The following is a 13,205-nucleotide window of genomic DNA, read 5'->3' as shown; positions in this document are numbered from 1 at the left end:
GGTGGGAGAGTGAGTGTTGTAGGTTTGCAAGAGTTTCAATGGTGGGAAGAGTGATCGGGAGGTTTTCAGACATGCACACACACAACAGTGTGCGTTCCCTGCAGTACACCTTAGGAAACCTGAGAGTGACTGTTCGTTCCCGGGTAAGTTTTCATCGAATACTCAACCAGATCACGTGAGGATACAGACCCGTTCACGTCATCTGAACACCAACATATTCGTTTCCCCACGTTCACGCAGGGTGTGCTGAAGCCGTGACAACTCCCGAAAACTGTTTGTCGGAAAGTGATCTGGAATTTTTACCCATAAACGTGTCTTTTCATGCAGTTCTGGGAGCATGAACAGCAGTGTGCAGCATTTTCCTTTTTATTTTTCATTATAACCTGGTGTTTCGAACCCTGAATGCTGATTTGCTGACAGCCGTGATATATCAGACCTATACCATGGGTATGACAAAACATTTATTCTTACTGCTCTAATTACGTTGATAACCAGTTTATAATAGCAAAAAGGCACCTCACTTTGCATCGTGCCTAGGAACAGCCCTTAGCCGTGGTATATTGGTATACAAAGGAGATGATTGTGGACTACAGGAAAAAGAGGACAGAGCACGCCCCCATTCTCATTGACGGGGCTCTAGTGGAGCAGGTTGAGAGCTTCAAGTTCCTTGGTGTCCACATCACCAACAAACTAACATGGTCCAAGCACACCGAGACAGTCGTGAAGAGGGCACAACAAAACCTATTCCCCCTCAGGAGACTGAAAAGATTTGTCATGGGTCCTCAGAATCCACAAAAGGTACTACAGCTGCACCATCAAGAGCATTCTGCCTGGTTGAATCACTGCCTGGTATGGCAACTGCTCGGCCTCCGACCGCAAGGCACTACAGAGGGTAGCAAATGGCCCAGTACATCACTGGGGCCAAGCTTCCTGCCATCCAGGACTCTATACCAGGCGGTGTCAGAGGAAGGCCCTAAATATTGTCAAATACTCCAGCCACCCTAGTCATAGACTGTTCTCTCTGCTACCGCACGGCAAGCGGTACCGGAGCGCCAAGTCTAAGTCCAAGAGGTTCTAAACAGCTTCTACCCCAAGCCATAAGACTCTGAACGTCTAATCAAATGGCTACCCAGACTATTTGCATTGCCCCCCCCCCCCCTCCCTCTATTGTACACCGCTGCTACTCTCTGTTGTTATCATCTATGCATAGATGTACCTACATGTACATATTACCTCAACTAACCAGTGCCAACCACACATTGACTTTGTATCGGTACCCCCCTGTATATAGTCTCGCTATTGTTATTTCACTGCTTCCCTTAACTTGTTACTTTTACATCTTATTCTATCTGTATTTTTTTTTTACTGCATTGTTGGTTAGGGGCTCGTAAGTAAGCATTTCACTGTAAGGTCTACTACACCTGTCTTATTCGGCGCATGTGACTAATAAAATTTGATTTGACATTGGCCATATACCACACCTATTCTGGCCATATACCACACCTATTCTGGCCATATACCACACCTATTCTGGCCATTTACCACACCTATTCTGGCCATATTGCTTAATTATAGGATTGACACTTGTGCTTTAGCTGCACCAATCAAAGCAGTGAAGCATGAAGGAAGACTTTAGTGGTCAAAACCATTTATCTTGGGGCAACAGGGGAATAGGGTTGCAAAATGTTCATATTTATTTTGTTTGTTTAATACAGACTAGATTTAAAACATAAGTGAACATTTACAAATTATCCAATGGATTATGTCCATTTTCTGGAGGTACAAAATCATACATTTGCATCCCCTATTTTAATTTGCTCCATGGTTTAGGCGGCCAAACAAAGCTGTTTGTCGGGACTCCCCAAGAGGAACAACTTTGCAGGTGTTTCTGACTTCTAAACCATGCTATGCTGGTGGGTGGTAACATTCAAATAAAACCCAGCCCCGAAACAAAATGTAAACTAAAAACAATGTTTTACATAATCTTTGAAAAAAGACACAGCATTGATACGGATGTTCTGGAAGTGGGCAGTTCGGATTTATCACTTCAAACCCAATAGATCATATTTTGACTAAAACGATGACTTATTGATTTAAATAGTTGTGCATAATCATGGGTATGGTCTGATACTTGTGTTTCAGCTTGAAAATGTGAATTTATACTGGTGTGGGCGTTTAAATTCCGAGCAGAGGGCTAAAGCATATTATGTAAGAGCCGCTCCACTGTAGCAGACACCTGCACTCGCGCAGGCAGGACCCGCAAAACGGGCCGGGCATTGCGGGTTGATTACATCGCAACAAGCAGGGGGCTTTGGACGATTTCCATTGACCACGCGCCTGGAGCGCCAACCCAATTATGACTCTTCAGGACGCGGCTCGGTCAAAAACATTTGAGATATAACATATTGTAGCCTAGGCTGTACATTCTAGTCAACCATTCCAGATATTACGCGGTTCTAGCCATGCGCAAATGTTTAAACCTTCATGCGCTCATGCGACGCAGAGAAACACGTCACCAATACGGAGGCCTGCGTTTTTAAATCGCTGGTAAGATAAGGGCTATAATAATATACCTCCTATATGGGTGTTGATTTCAATATAGTGTTAGGGCATAGTCTGGACCATTGAATCCGACAAAAAAAGAACATGCGCACACACGCAGCGCCACAATAAGAAGGCGAGAAATACATTGCATCGGCGACAATTTAAACCAAGGGTTGTCCATTTGACTAGAAAGCAAAGCATCCTATCAACTATTGCCTAACATCAATTTGCTGTGGTTGCCTATGATGGGCTAAATTCGTTCCAGCTGTTTTACCGGCAGTGCGTGCATGAGCATCGAATGTGAGTGTTTATTAACCCCATCCATTCTTCTGTCCTGTCTAATTCAAGGAGGAAGGGGAGCCAGTGCATAATAAAACGGGCCTACTAATTTCAGAGGCATTCACCCGCTATGGCTGGATGAGGGGATCGGGAGAGTGAACTGGAGGGTGTGTATGGTGGGAAACTGATCGCAGCTGTATCAACCCGCCAGGGATCCAGCGATGGACATGTTAATCCACACGGAACATAGATTATGCAAGAAGCAGGTTCTTTTAGCCCAACCCCTCCGTATGACAGTTCATGCGAAGTGCACATGACATGAGCGATGAAGCAAGCCAGTGTATTTTAACGGAAGGGAGGATAGGCCTATATGTATGCATTTATTCGATTTTTACAAAAGTATAGGCTAATGATGGGATGCATGTAAATAAACGCAAAATCATGATGAACATACTATTCCATATTGGTACTGGTATATATCGAAAGCGCATTCGCCATATGCGCATTTTACAGGCTGGGTTGCCAAACCTTGGTAATGGACAGAGTGTCTAAACCAGCAAATTCTCATTGTAATAATACCTTTTCATAACAGATAACAAAAAAGACGAGGCAAAGGCAGTAGGTAGGCAATAGTAGCCGAACCGTCCATCAGATGATAACCGTAACATTATAGGCTATAAATAATATATAGCTGGCGGCGCGTTAATTTTCACCTGTATCAATATTGAGAGTAGGGGTTGCCAATATGCATTGAGAAAATAGAAACATACACACGCAAACACCAACATTCATTCACAGACTGTTATGTTGGATACAGCTACATTATAAACGGCATCTGACTCGCCCACCTTGCAGAGCTGAAAATTCTCGGACTGAAGGGTCTCGTGCATCAAATTGTTCTCCGGGGCGCCCGACTGGCCAGACGAAACAGAGGAAGACGCCTGCTCCTTTAGGCCGTCCAGCACCTTCCTGATGTTAAACTTCTTCATTTTACCCCCAGAAACACTGCGATGACAACGGAAAGCAAAATTGAGATGACCCGCTAAAGATAACGGGGTAAAGCCACTCTCTCGCTCTCTTCTGATGCCCTCCGTAAATCTCACATTTTAGCTGGTGGTTTTACATAGTGAAAAGGGTTTCGGCCGCGCACCACTCGGGTCGGGCTCCTTGACGCTCAATGTTCGATTCTCTATGTATTTGTTGTGTGGCTGTGGTGCGTCTATGTAATTCTTCTCCGACTCTGTGTCCCACTGCGTCTCCGCTGCTCGCTCGCTCTCGCCGTTCCCCTCCCCTCCACTCTCTCCGCTCAGGCAACGCGGAAACGCAGCTGCAGCGGTGCTTCTGCGCTTTTAAGCACCCGGATGTTTGATTGAAGCGCGACCGACGCTGCTCACTTTACCTATCTCTCCTCACAAACAATGTTTCTACCTCTTTCTCTTCCACCTCTCTCTCTCTCTCTCTCTCTCTCACACACACACACACACACACACACACACACACACACACACACACACACACACACACACACACACACACACACACACACACACACACACACACACACACACACACACACACACACACACACAGAGTGCAGGCAGGGCGAAGAGCAGGATTCGCTCCATTGCACCTGGTGTTATTGTGATGCAGCAGTATGAGTATCAGGGTAAGAAATCAGGGTGAGACATCAGGGTGATATCAGGGTGAGACAGCCAGCCAGGCGGCCAGGCGACCTTGTTCTCCTTGTACAACCCACATCAATATTAAAACACCCCACTAAAACTATCTCATCCATTATCCATGGTGATCACTGTGAGGATTTGATTTGAACCGTGCTTGACTGCATACAATGCATGTAATATTACTCATTGTTATTTTTTCCACAATGTTTTGTCATGAGAATAGATCAGTCACTAAAGGATGCTAAGATCCTCAAAAGCTTTTATTGGGTAGCTCTCATGCCTCGCTGACGTACACTGAGTGTACAAAACATTACGAACACCTTCCTAGTATTGAGTTGCACCCCCTTTGCCCTTAAAACAGACTCAATTTGTCAGGGCAGGAACTCTAAACGGTGTCAAAAGCATTCCACAGGTGCCCTTGACCAATGCTTCCAAAAGTTGCGTCAAGTTGGCTGGATGTGCTTTGGGTGGTCGACCATTCTTGATACACAAGGGAAGCTGTTGAGCGTCAAAAACCCAGTAGTGTTGCAGTTCTTGACACACTCAAATCGATGCGCCTGGCACCTACTACCATACCTCGTTCAAAAGGAACTTTAAATAGTTTGTCTTGCCCATTCACCCTCTGAATGGCACACATACTCAATCCATGTTTCAATTGTCTCAAGGCTTAAAAATCTGTCTTTAACCTGTCTCCTCCCCTTCATCTACACCGATTGAAGTGGATTTAACAAGTGACATCAATAAGGGATCATATATTTCACCTGGATTCACCTTGTTAGTGTATGTTATGGAAAGAGCAGGTGTTCCTAATGTTTTGAACACTCTGTGTATAGTGTTGGCACCAGTGGACTGTCTGTTGGCACACACCACACACCAGGTGCCCTTGGCACACACACACACACACACACACACACACACACACACACACACACACACACACACACACACACACACACACACACACACACACACACACACACACACACACAAACACACACACACACACACACACACACACACACACACACACACACACACACACACACACACACACACACTCTGTCACACCCTGGTCAAAGTATTTTGTGTTTATCTTTATTTATTTGGTCAGGCCAGGGTGTGGCATGGGTTTTTGTATGTGGTGTGTATGTGTGGGGATTGTAGCTAGTGGGGTGTTCTAGCTAAGTCTATGGCTGTCTGAAGTGGTTCTCAATCAGAGGCAGGTGTTTATTGTTGTCTCTGATTGGGAACCATATTTAGGCAGCCATATTCTTTGAGTTTGTCGTGGGTGATTGTCCTTAGTGTCCTGATGTCATTGTTCTTTGTTAGGTTACACAAGTATAGGCTGTTTCGGTTTTCGTTAAGTTTATTGTTTTGGTAGTGTTTGTGTTTAGTGTGTTACTTCATTAAACATGGATTGCAATAGACACGCCGCATTTTGGTCCGACTCTCCTTCTCATCAAGAAAACCGTTACAGAATCACCCACCAATTCCGGATAGTACAGAATCACCCACCACAAAGGGACCAAGCAGCGTGTCAACAGGCAGGAACAGCCCAAAGTGGAGTACAGTATGGACTATACTTCTTGGGAGGAGATAGACAGGTGGGCGGTCGACCCAGGGAGAGTGCCGGAGCCCGCCTGGGATTCGATGGAGCAGTGCGCGGAAGGATATAGGAGAATGGAGTTTGCGAAGCAAGCAAGGCGGCGCGGACGGAGGCCCCATAGTCAGCCCCAAAAATTTCTTGGGGGGGGGCTCAGGGAGAGTGTGGCAGAGTCAGGAGCCAGACCTGAGCCAACTCTCCCTGTTTATCGTGAGGAGCCAAGGAGGAGACCAGAGCCGGTGTTGGAGGTGAGCGAAACAGAGACTGTGAAGGAGTTAATGGGGAAATTGGAGGAGAGAGAAATGAGGGAGTTGCTGTGTTGGTGTTTTAAACATGGAATTCGCCCGACGGAGCGTGTCGGGGATTTGATGGCACCTGGGTCAGCGCTCCATACTCGTCCTGAGGTGCGTGTTAGTCGGCTGGTTAAGATGGTGCCAGTCTCACGTACCAGGCCTCCTGTGCACCTCCCTAGCCTTGCACGTCCTGTGCCAGCACCGCTCTCAAGATCTCCAGTACGCCTTCACGGTCTAACCCATCCTGTGCCACCTCCACACCCCAGCCCTCCGGTAGCAGCTCCCCGCACCAGGCTTCCTGTGCGTGTCCTCGGCCTAGTACCACCAGTGCCAGCACCACGCATCAGGCCTATAGTGCGCCTCGCCTGTCCAGCGCTGTCGGAGCCCTCCTCCTCTCCAGCGCTGTCGGAGTCTCCCGCCTGTTTAGCGCTGTTAGAGCCTTCCTTCTCTACAGCGCTGCCGGAGTCTCCCGCCTGTTCAGAGCTGCCAGTTAGCATAGAGCTGCCAGTTAGCATAGAGCTGCCAGTTAGCATAGAGCTGCCAGTTAGCATAGAGCTGCCAGTCTGCAAGGAGCTGCCAGTCTGCAAGGAGCTGCCAGTCTGCATAGAGCTGCCAGTCTGTAAGGAGCTGCCAGTCTGCAAGGAGCCGCCAGAGCTGCCTGTCTGCAGGATGCCGCCAGAGCTGCCAGTCTGCAAGGAGCCGCCAGAGCTGCCAGTCTGCAAGGAGCCGCCAGATCTGCCAGTTAGCATGGAGCAGCCAGGGCCGCCAGTCAGCATGGAGCAGCCAGGGCCGCCAGTCAGCATGGAGCAGCCAGGGCCGCCAGTCAGCATGGAGCAGCCAGTCAGCATGGAGCAGCCAGTCAGCATGGAGCAGCCAGAGCAGCCAGTCAGCATGGAGCAGCCAGAGCTGCCAGTCAGCATGGAGCAGCCAGTCAGCATGGAGCAGCCAGAGCTGCCAGTCAGCATGGAGCAGCCAGTCAGCATGGAGCAGCCAGAGCTGCCAGTCAGCATGGAGCAGCCAGTCAGCATGGAGCAGCCAGAGCTGCCAGTCAGCATGGAGCAGCCAGTCAGCATGGAGCAGCCAGAGCTGCCAGTCATCATGGAGCAGCCAGTCAGCATGGAGCAGCCAGATCTGCCAGTCGACCAGACTCTTCCAGATCTGCCAGTCGACCAGACTCTTCCAGATCTGCCAGTCGACCAGACTCTTCCAGATCCGCCAGTCGACCAGAATCTTCCAGATCCGCCAGTCGACCAGAATCTTCCAGATCCGCCAGTCGACCAGACTCTTCCAGATCTGCCAGTCGACCAGACTCTTCCAGATCTGCCAGTCGACCAGACTCTTCCAGATCTGCCAGTCGACCAGACTCTTCCAGATCTGCCAGTCGACCAGACTCTTCCAGATCTGCCAGTCGACCAGACTCTTCCAGATCTGCCAGTCGACCAGACTCTTCCAGATCTGCCAGTCGACCAGACTCTTCAAGATCTGCCAGTCGACCAGACTCTTCCAGATCTGCCAGTCAGCCAGGATCTGCCAGGATCTGCCGAAACCACCAGCCAGCCAGGTAGATTCATCAACCTGCCTGAGCTTCCTCTCACTCCTGAGCTTCCTCTCACTCCTGAGCTTCCCCTCAGTCCCGAGCTGCCTCAGTCCCGAGCTGCCCCTCAGTCCCGATCTGCTCCTCAGTCCAGTGGGGTTCTGGGTGAGGACTACTAGGCCATGGTCGGCGGCGAGGGTGGACTATCCAGGGACGCGAGGAGAAGGGACTAAGACTTTGATTGAGTGGGGTCCACGTCCCGCGCCGGAGCCGCCACCATGGACAGACGCCCACCCGGACCCTCCCTATTGTTTTGAGGTGCGTTCGGGAGTCCGCACCTTAGGGGGGGGGTTCTGTCACACCCTGGTCAAAGTATTTTGTGTTTATCTTTATTTATTTGGTCAGGCCAGGGTGTGGCATGGGTTTTTGTATGTGGTGTGTATGTGTGGGGATTGTAGCTAGTGGGGTGTTCTAGCTAAGTCTATGGCTGTCTGAAGTGGTTCTCAATCAGAGGCAGGTGTTTATCGTTGTCTCTGATTGGGAACCATATTTAGGCAGCCATATTCTTTGAGTTTGTCGTGGGTGATTGTCCTTAGTGTCCTGATGTCATTGTTCTTTGTTAGGTTACACAAGTATAGGCTGTTTCGGTTTTCGTTAAGTTTATTGTTTTGGTAGTGTTTGTGTTTAGTGTGTTACACGCCGCATTTTGGTCCGGCTCTCCTTCTCATCAAGAAAACCGTTACACACACACACACACACAGGAGGGCAGCAGGAAGGTGGAAGCACAGGGGTTCAAGTAATGGCTGTTTACTCTCCCAGATCAACACCTGATACCCCATGTCTGATCTGCCCAATGCTGGGGAGTTCCCCCTTACTATGTAAAGCATTGTTACACTGTTCTATAAATTATTACAGTTATTACATAATTATTATATTATCATCACGTAGAAGACAGCATTGAATAAAAACCAAGAGAACATTTATGCTAATTAAATATTCAGAACTATATCAAGGTAATCCTTTTCTTGTAATTAATATTTTCATAAGGTATAAGGTACTCGTATTGACCACACCCCACTTAACCCAGCCTAATAATATCCTTGTGTTTCAGATTACATTTATAGAGCAAAGAAAAAGGCCCTTATTAGGTCATCTAATTCCCTTTGTGTGTGTGTGTGTGATTGTGTAAAACGAGATGCCGCTCACACTCACACACATAAGGCCACAGTGTGGGATGGGAGGGCCCTTGCCAACTGTGACATCAGTGATTTCATTTACCACCATTGTGCCGTGGCCTGGCCATTCATATGGCTGCTGCTGGAGGTGTTTGTTTGTGTGTGTACTGTGTTTGTGTGTGTGTGTGTGTGTTTGCCCACTGTATTTAGAATCAGACTGCTGTGTTCGTGTGCTTTGATAACGTGCAGCATTGTTCTCTTTGAGAGGGGCAATGTTCAAAGAGAGAGAAAGAAAGAGATGGAGAGAAATAAAGAGGGATGGGGTTCTGACAGAGGTGTACATGCTGTTTTCAGTCAAGGTGAGTGTTATTTTTAGAACCTCAATCAATATTTGATTATTGTTCAAGGTCATCTAATGCTGGTGACTTGCCTTTTTATAGCTGGAACAGGCAACCAGTGTGTGTGTGTATGTGTGTGTGTGTTTGTGTGTTCTCCATGTTTCCAGATTACCTGATTAATGCGACAGTCCCTCTCATAAACACAGTGACTCATACGTCTCAGATCTGATTGGCCGCCTGTGATTAAACCTGGGGCCGTCTTTCATGACATCGCAGGACCTTGTATGGACCAATCACATCGCAATACATCAGGCTGGCCCTGTAGCACCTCAGACGGTCATCTATCATCCGTCGGCAGAGTAACCCTGGGAAATATGCAAATACACAGGGACCTGATTGGACTGTGAGCGATATGGGTTTATGTACAGAATAGTGTATGGCTAATCCAGTGGTAATCCAAGACCAGAGGTTAAGGTGAAACATACATCATTAGGGTGAACAGAGCAGGTGCTTCAGTACTACAGCACTATACATTAAAACATTCAACTCCACCATAATAACACTGTCAAGTTGGTCATCTGTGTAACAGATGACTTGATACTTATCATTGGTTTTTATTCCGATGAATCTTCCTAACATAAACATCATTATTTAAACTCAATGACAAGCAGCATAAGACTTCATTATGTACTGAACAAAAATATAAACGCAACATGTACAGTGTTGATCCCATGTTTCATGCGCTGAAATAAAACTTCCTCAAAATGTTACATATGCACGTAAAACTTATTTCTCTCAAATCATGTGCACAAATTTGTTTTCATTCCTGTTAGTAAGCATTTCTCCTTTGCCAAGATAATCCATCCACCTGACAGGTGTGGTATATCAAGATGATGATTAAACAGCATGATCATTACACAGGTGCCCCTTCTGCTGGGGACAGTAAAAGGACACTCTAAAATGTGCAGTTTTTTCACACAAAACAATGCCACAGATGTCTGGAGTTTTAATGGAAGCATGCAATTGGCATGCTGACTGCAGGAACATCCACCAGAGCTGTTGCCAAAATAATTGAATGATCATTTCTCTACCATAAGCCCATAGTTTTAGAGAATTGGGCAGTACGTCCAATCGGCCTCACAACGACCACATGTAACCACGCCAGCCCTGGACCTCCAAATCCGTCTTCTTCACTTGCGGGATCGTCTGAGACCAGCCACCCGGACAGCTGATGAAACTGGGGATTATTTCTGTCTGTATTAAAGCCCTTTTGAGGGAAATATTAATTCTGATTAGCTGTGGCTGTGCGCCTGATCAGTCATGTGAAACCCATAGATTAGGGCCTAATTAATTTATTTCAATGGACTGATTTCCTTATTTGAACTGTAACTCAGTAAAATCGTTGAAATTGTTGCATGTTGCGTTTCTATATATTTTTATTTTTGTTCAGCATATACAGTACATTGGCCTTGTCTCAGTTTGTGTTGTGCCTGAGCAGAGACAGTGCAGCCCGGAGCAGTGTGTTTGTGTGTGTTTTAGACACAGACAGTCCTGTTTGACCCAGAACAGGAGCAAAGCCATAGGGTTTCTGGACGGTGAAAAACCTGGTGTGTCCTTGAACGACAGGGACAAGGACAGGTCACAGGTTCAATGGGGAGTGTGTGTGTGAAAATCTGGTGGTACAACAGGGACAGTGCCAGCTCAGAGAGACGATGGGCAGTGTCTATTTGTTATGCACTAAGACATGTTAGACTAGAGAGACAGAGACAGGAGGACGTGTGAACAACCTTCCACCTTAAATGGCAGGTGTCGTTAATCTAGCAGATCACAACACACCTGAGTATTAAGACTTATGACCTCACCATCCCACCGGCACACTGCCGTTATTCCACAATGCACAGCAACAGCCCCTATTGAGGGAGAAGATGTATCGTTTATATACGCATATTCAGTCATACTACACACGCACCGAGACACGCAGGCACACACATGCACACGCACCGAGACACGCAGGCACACACATGCACACGCACCGAGACACGCAGGCACACACATGCACACGCACCGAGACACGCAGGCACACACATGCACACGCACCGAGACACGCAGGCACACACATGCACACGCACGAGACACGCAGGCACACACATGCACACGCACCGAGACACGCAGGCACACACATGCACACGCACCGAGACACGCAGGCACACACATGCACACGCACCGAGACACGCAGGCACACACATGCACACGCACCGAGACACGCAGGCACACACATGCACACGCACCGAGACACGCAGGCACACACATGCACATGCACCGAGCGCCAAAGGGTTTGCAGGCTAATGAGTTGCTGCTCTTGAGGGAGTGCTTCATTGTCTGTGCATGGTTAAATAGGGAGAAGTTTTCAATGTCATTTGCGCTCTGATATATGTGTGTGTGCGTATGTGTGTGTTTGCGTGTCTGAGGAGATATCGATGTAAATTACACCCCCTATGGTCACACAGAACCTCATAAATATTAATAAGTGATAAAGGAGATTAACTCATAGAGACATAGATATTAAAAACATCACAAAGCCTTCATTAAAACTATTGCCTGGCAGTGAAGAAATAAGAGACTGTGGGTATATATGTATGGGAGTGTGTGTATGAGAGAGAGAGAGAGAGAGAGAGAGAGAGAGAGAGGTGTGTTTGGGTGTAGGTATGGGCTTGGACTGTGTGTGTGAGTGTCTGTGCGCCTGTGTGGTGTGTGTGAGTGTGTGCGTCTCTGTGTGTGTATGTTGGCATGTGCAGTGGAGCAGTAAGGCTCAGGGGATGGACGTGATGCGACACTGGCTGGCTAGTCTGCTCTACACTCAGGGCGGCACAGCTGGTATCAGTGCCAATAATCAGCCAAAGCAATAAGACTCCCATCAACAGGCAACTCACTGGGCGGAGGAGACAGACGCCATGATTAAATTAAAGGGCACCGGCAATGTCAGTAACGCAGTGACACAGGGCCTGGAGGAGAACACATGTGCACTGTGAAACTGCAGTCGAGGGAGCCACGATGGGTGAGGGTTCTGAGGTAAAAACACAACAAAAGCATCGTCTTACGTCAGATAGCGTGACGACCCCGACTGCACTGTTGAGGAACGAGCGTCGCTTAGGAGTGACACCACCTGTTGGAAGACAATGCAGAAAAAGTTGTTTAAAAAAACAAGATGGAGACGGGTGAGGTGATATCCTCTTTGTCCTTCATTGTCGTTGATTTTGTTATTTTGATGAAGGGATTGACCTTTCCATTGTTATCTCAGGCAGTAGAAGTCAAGGCATTAACTGGAATTCGATTGCATTGAGTGAACGCTGGCCATGGTTTTGATTGAATTGACAGGAATTAGAATGGCATTGACAACCAGCTGTGTTGATAATTCAGCAAGATTTGGTTTCTGTCCCAGTGGCAGATTAAGGAGATGTAGGAGGAGGGGGGAGGGAATACACTCCGCCTGCCTCGTTGGAACCCTGTAATCTCTGTCCCTAACTATCCATAATGATTATCAGTACAGCTCACATGACAGTTTGGCAATCGAACTCCTCTCCTCTGGAAAATAGGCCTGTCTTCCACAGGTTTCAAAAGGACTGATCAATAAGTTAGTTAATCAATCTCTGAACATGACTGAACCGTATGTGTGGCCTGAAAGATTAAGCAATGACAGTTCTGGCTGTGATTATTGGAACAGGTGAGAGAGGTGCTCACTACCTACTTGGCCAGTTTT

The 13,205-nt window shown here is 47.5% G+C and overlaps 1 protein-coding gene across 7 annotated transcripts in view; it reads right to left on the bottom strand.

The window, feature by feature from the left end:
- Positions 1-4,168, bottom strand: part of LOC110521064 (syntaxin-binding protein 5) — a 137,519-nt gene extending 133,351 nt beyond the window's left edge. For 6 of the 7 annotated variants that reach the window (XM_036976004.1, XM_036976008.1, XM_036976006.1 and 3 more), the window contains exon 1: positions 3,672-4,168. In XM_036976004.1, the coding sequence (XP_036831899.1) occupies positions 3,672-3,812 (141 nt within the window). In that variant the 5' untranslated portion in view covers positions 3,813-4,168. The remainder of the gene's footprint in view (positions 1-3,671) is intronic. The other variant, XM_036976010.1, reaches the window with a different exon arrangement.
- Positions 4,169-13,205: the final 9,037 nt, after the last annotated feature.

Source organism: Oncorhynchus mykiss, chromosome 4 (genome assembly GCF_013265735.2).
Source record: "Oncorhynchus mykiss isolate Arlee chromosome 4, USDA_OmykA_1.1, whole genome shotgun sequence".
NCBI classification, from domain to species: domain Eukaryota; kingdom Metazoa; phylum Chordata; class Actinopteri; order Salmoniformes; family Salmonidae; genus Oncorhynchus; species Oncorhynchus mykiss.
The sequence above is the reverse complement of the archived record's forward strand: the minus strand, read 5'-3'. Positions and strand labels throughout refer to the sequence as shown.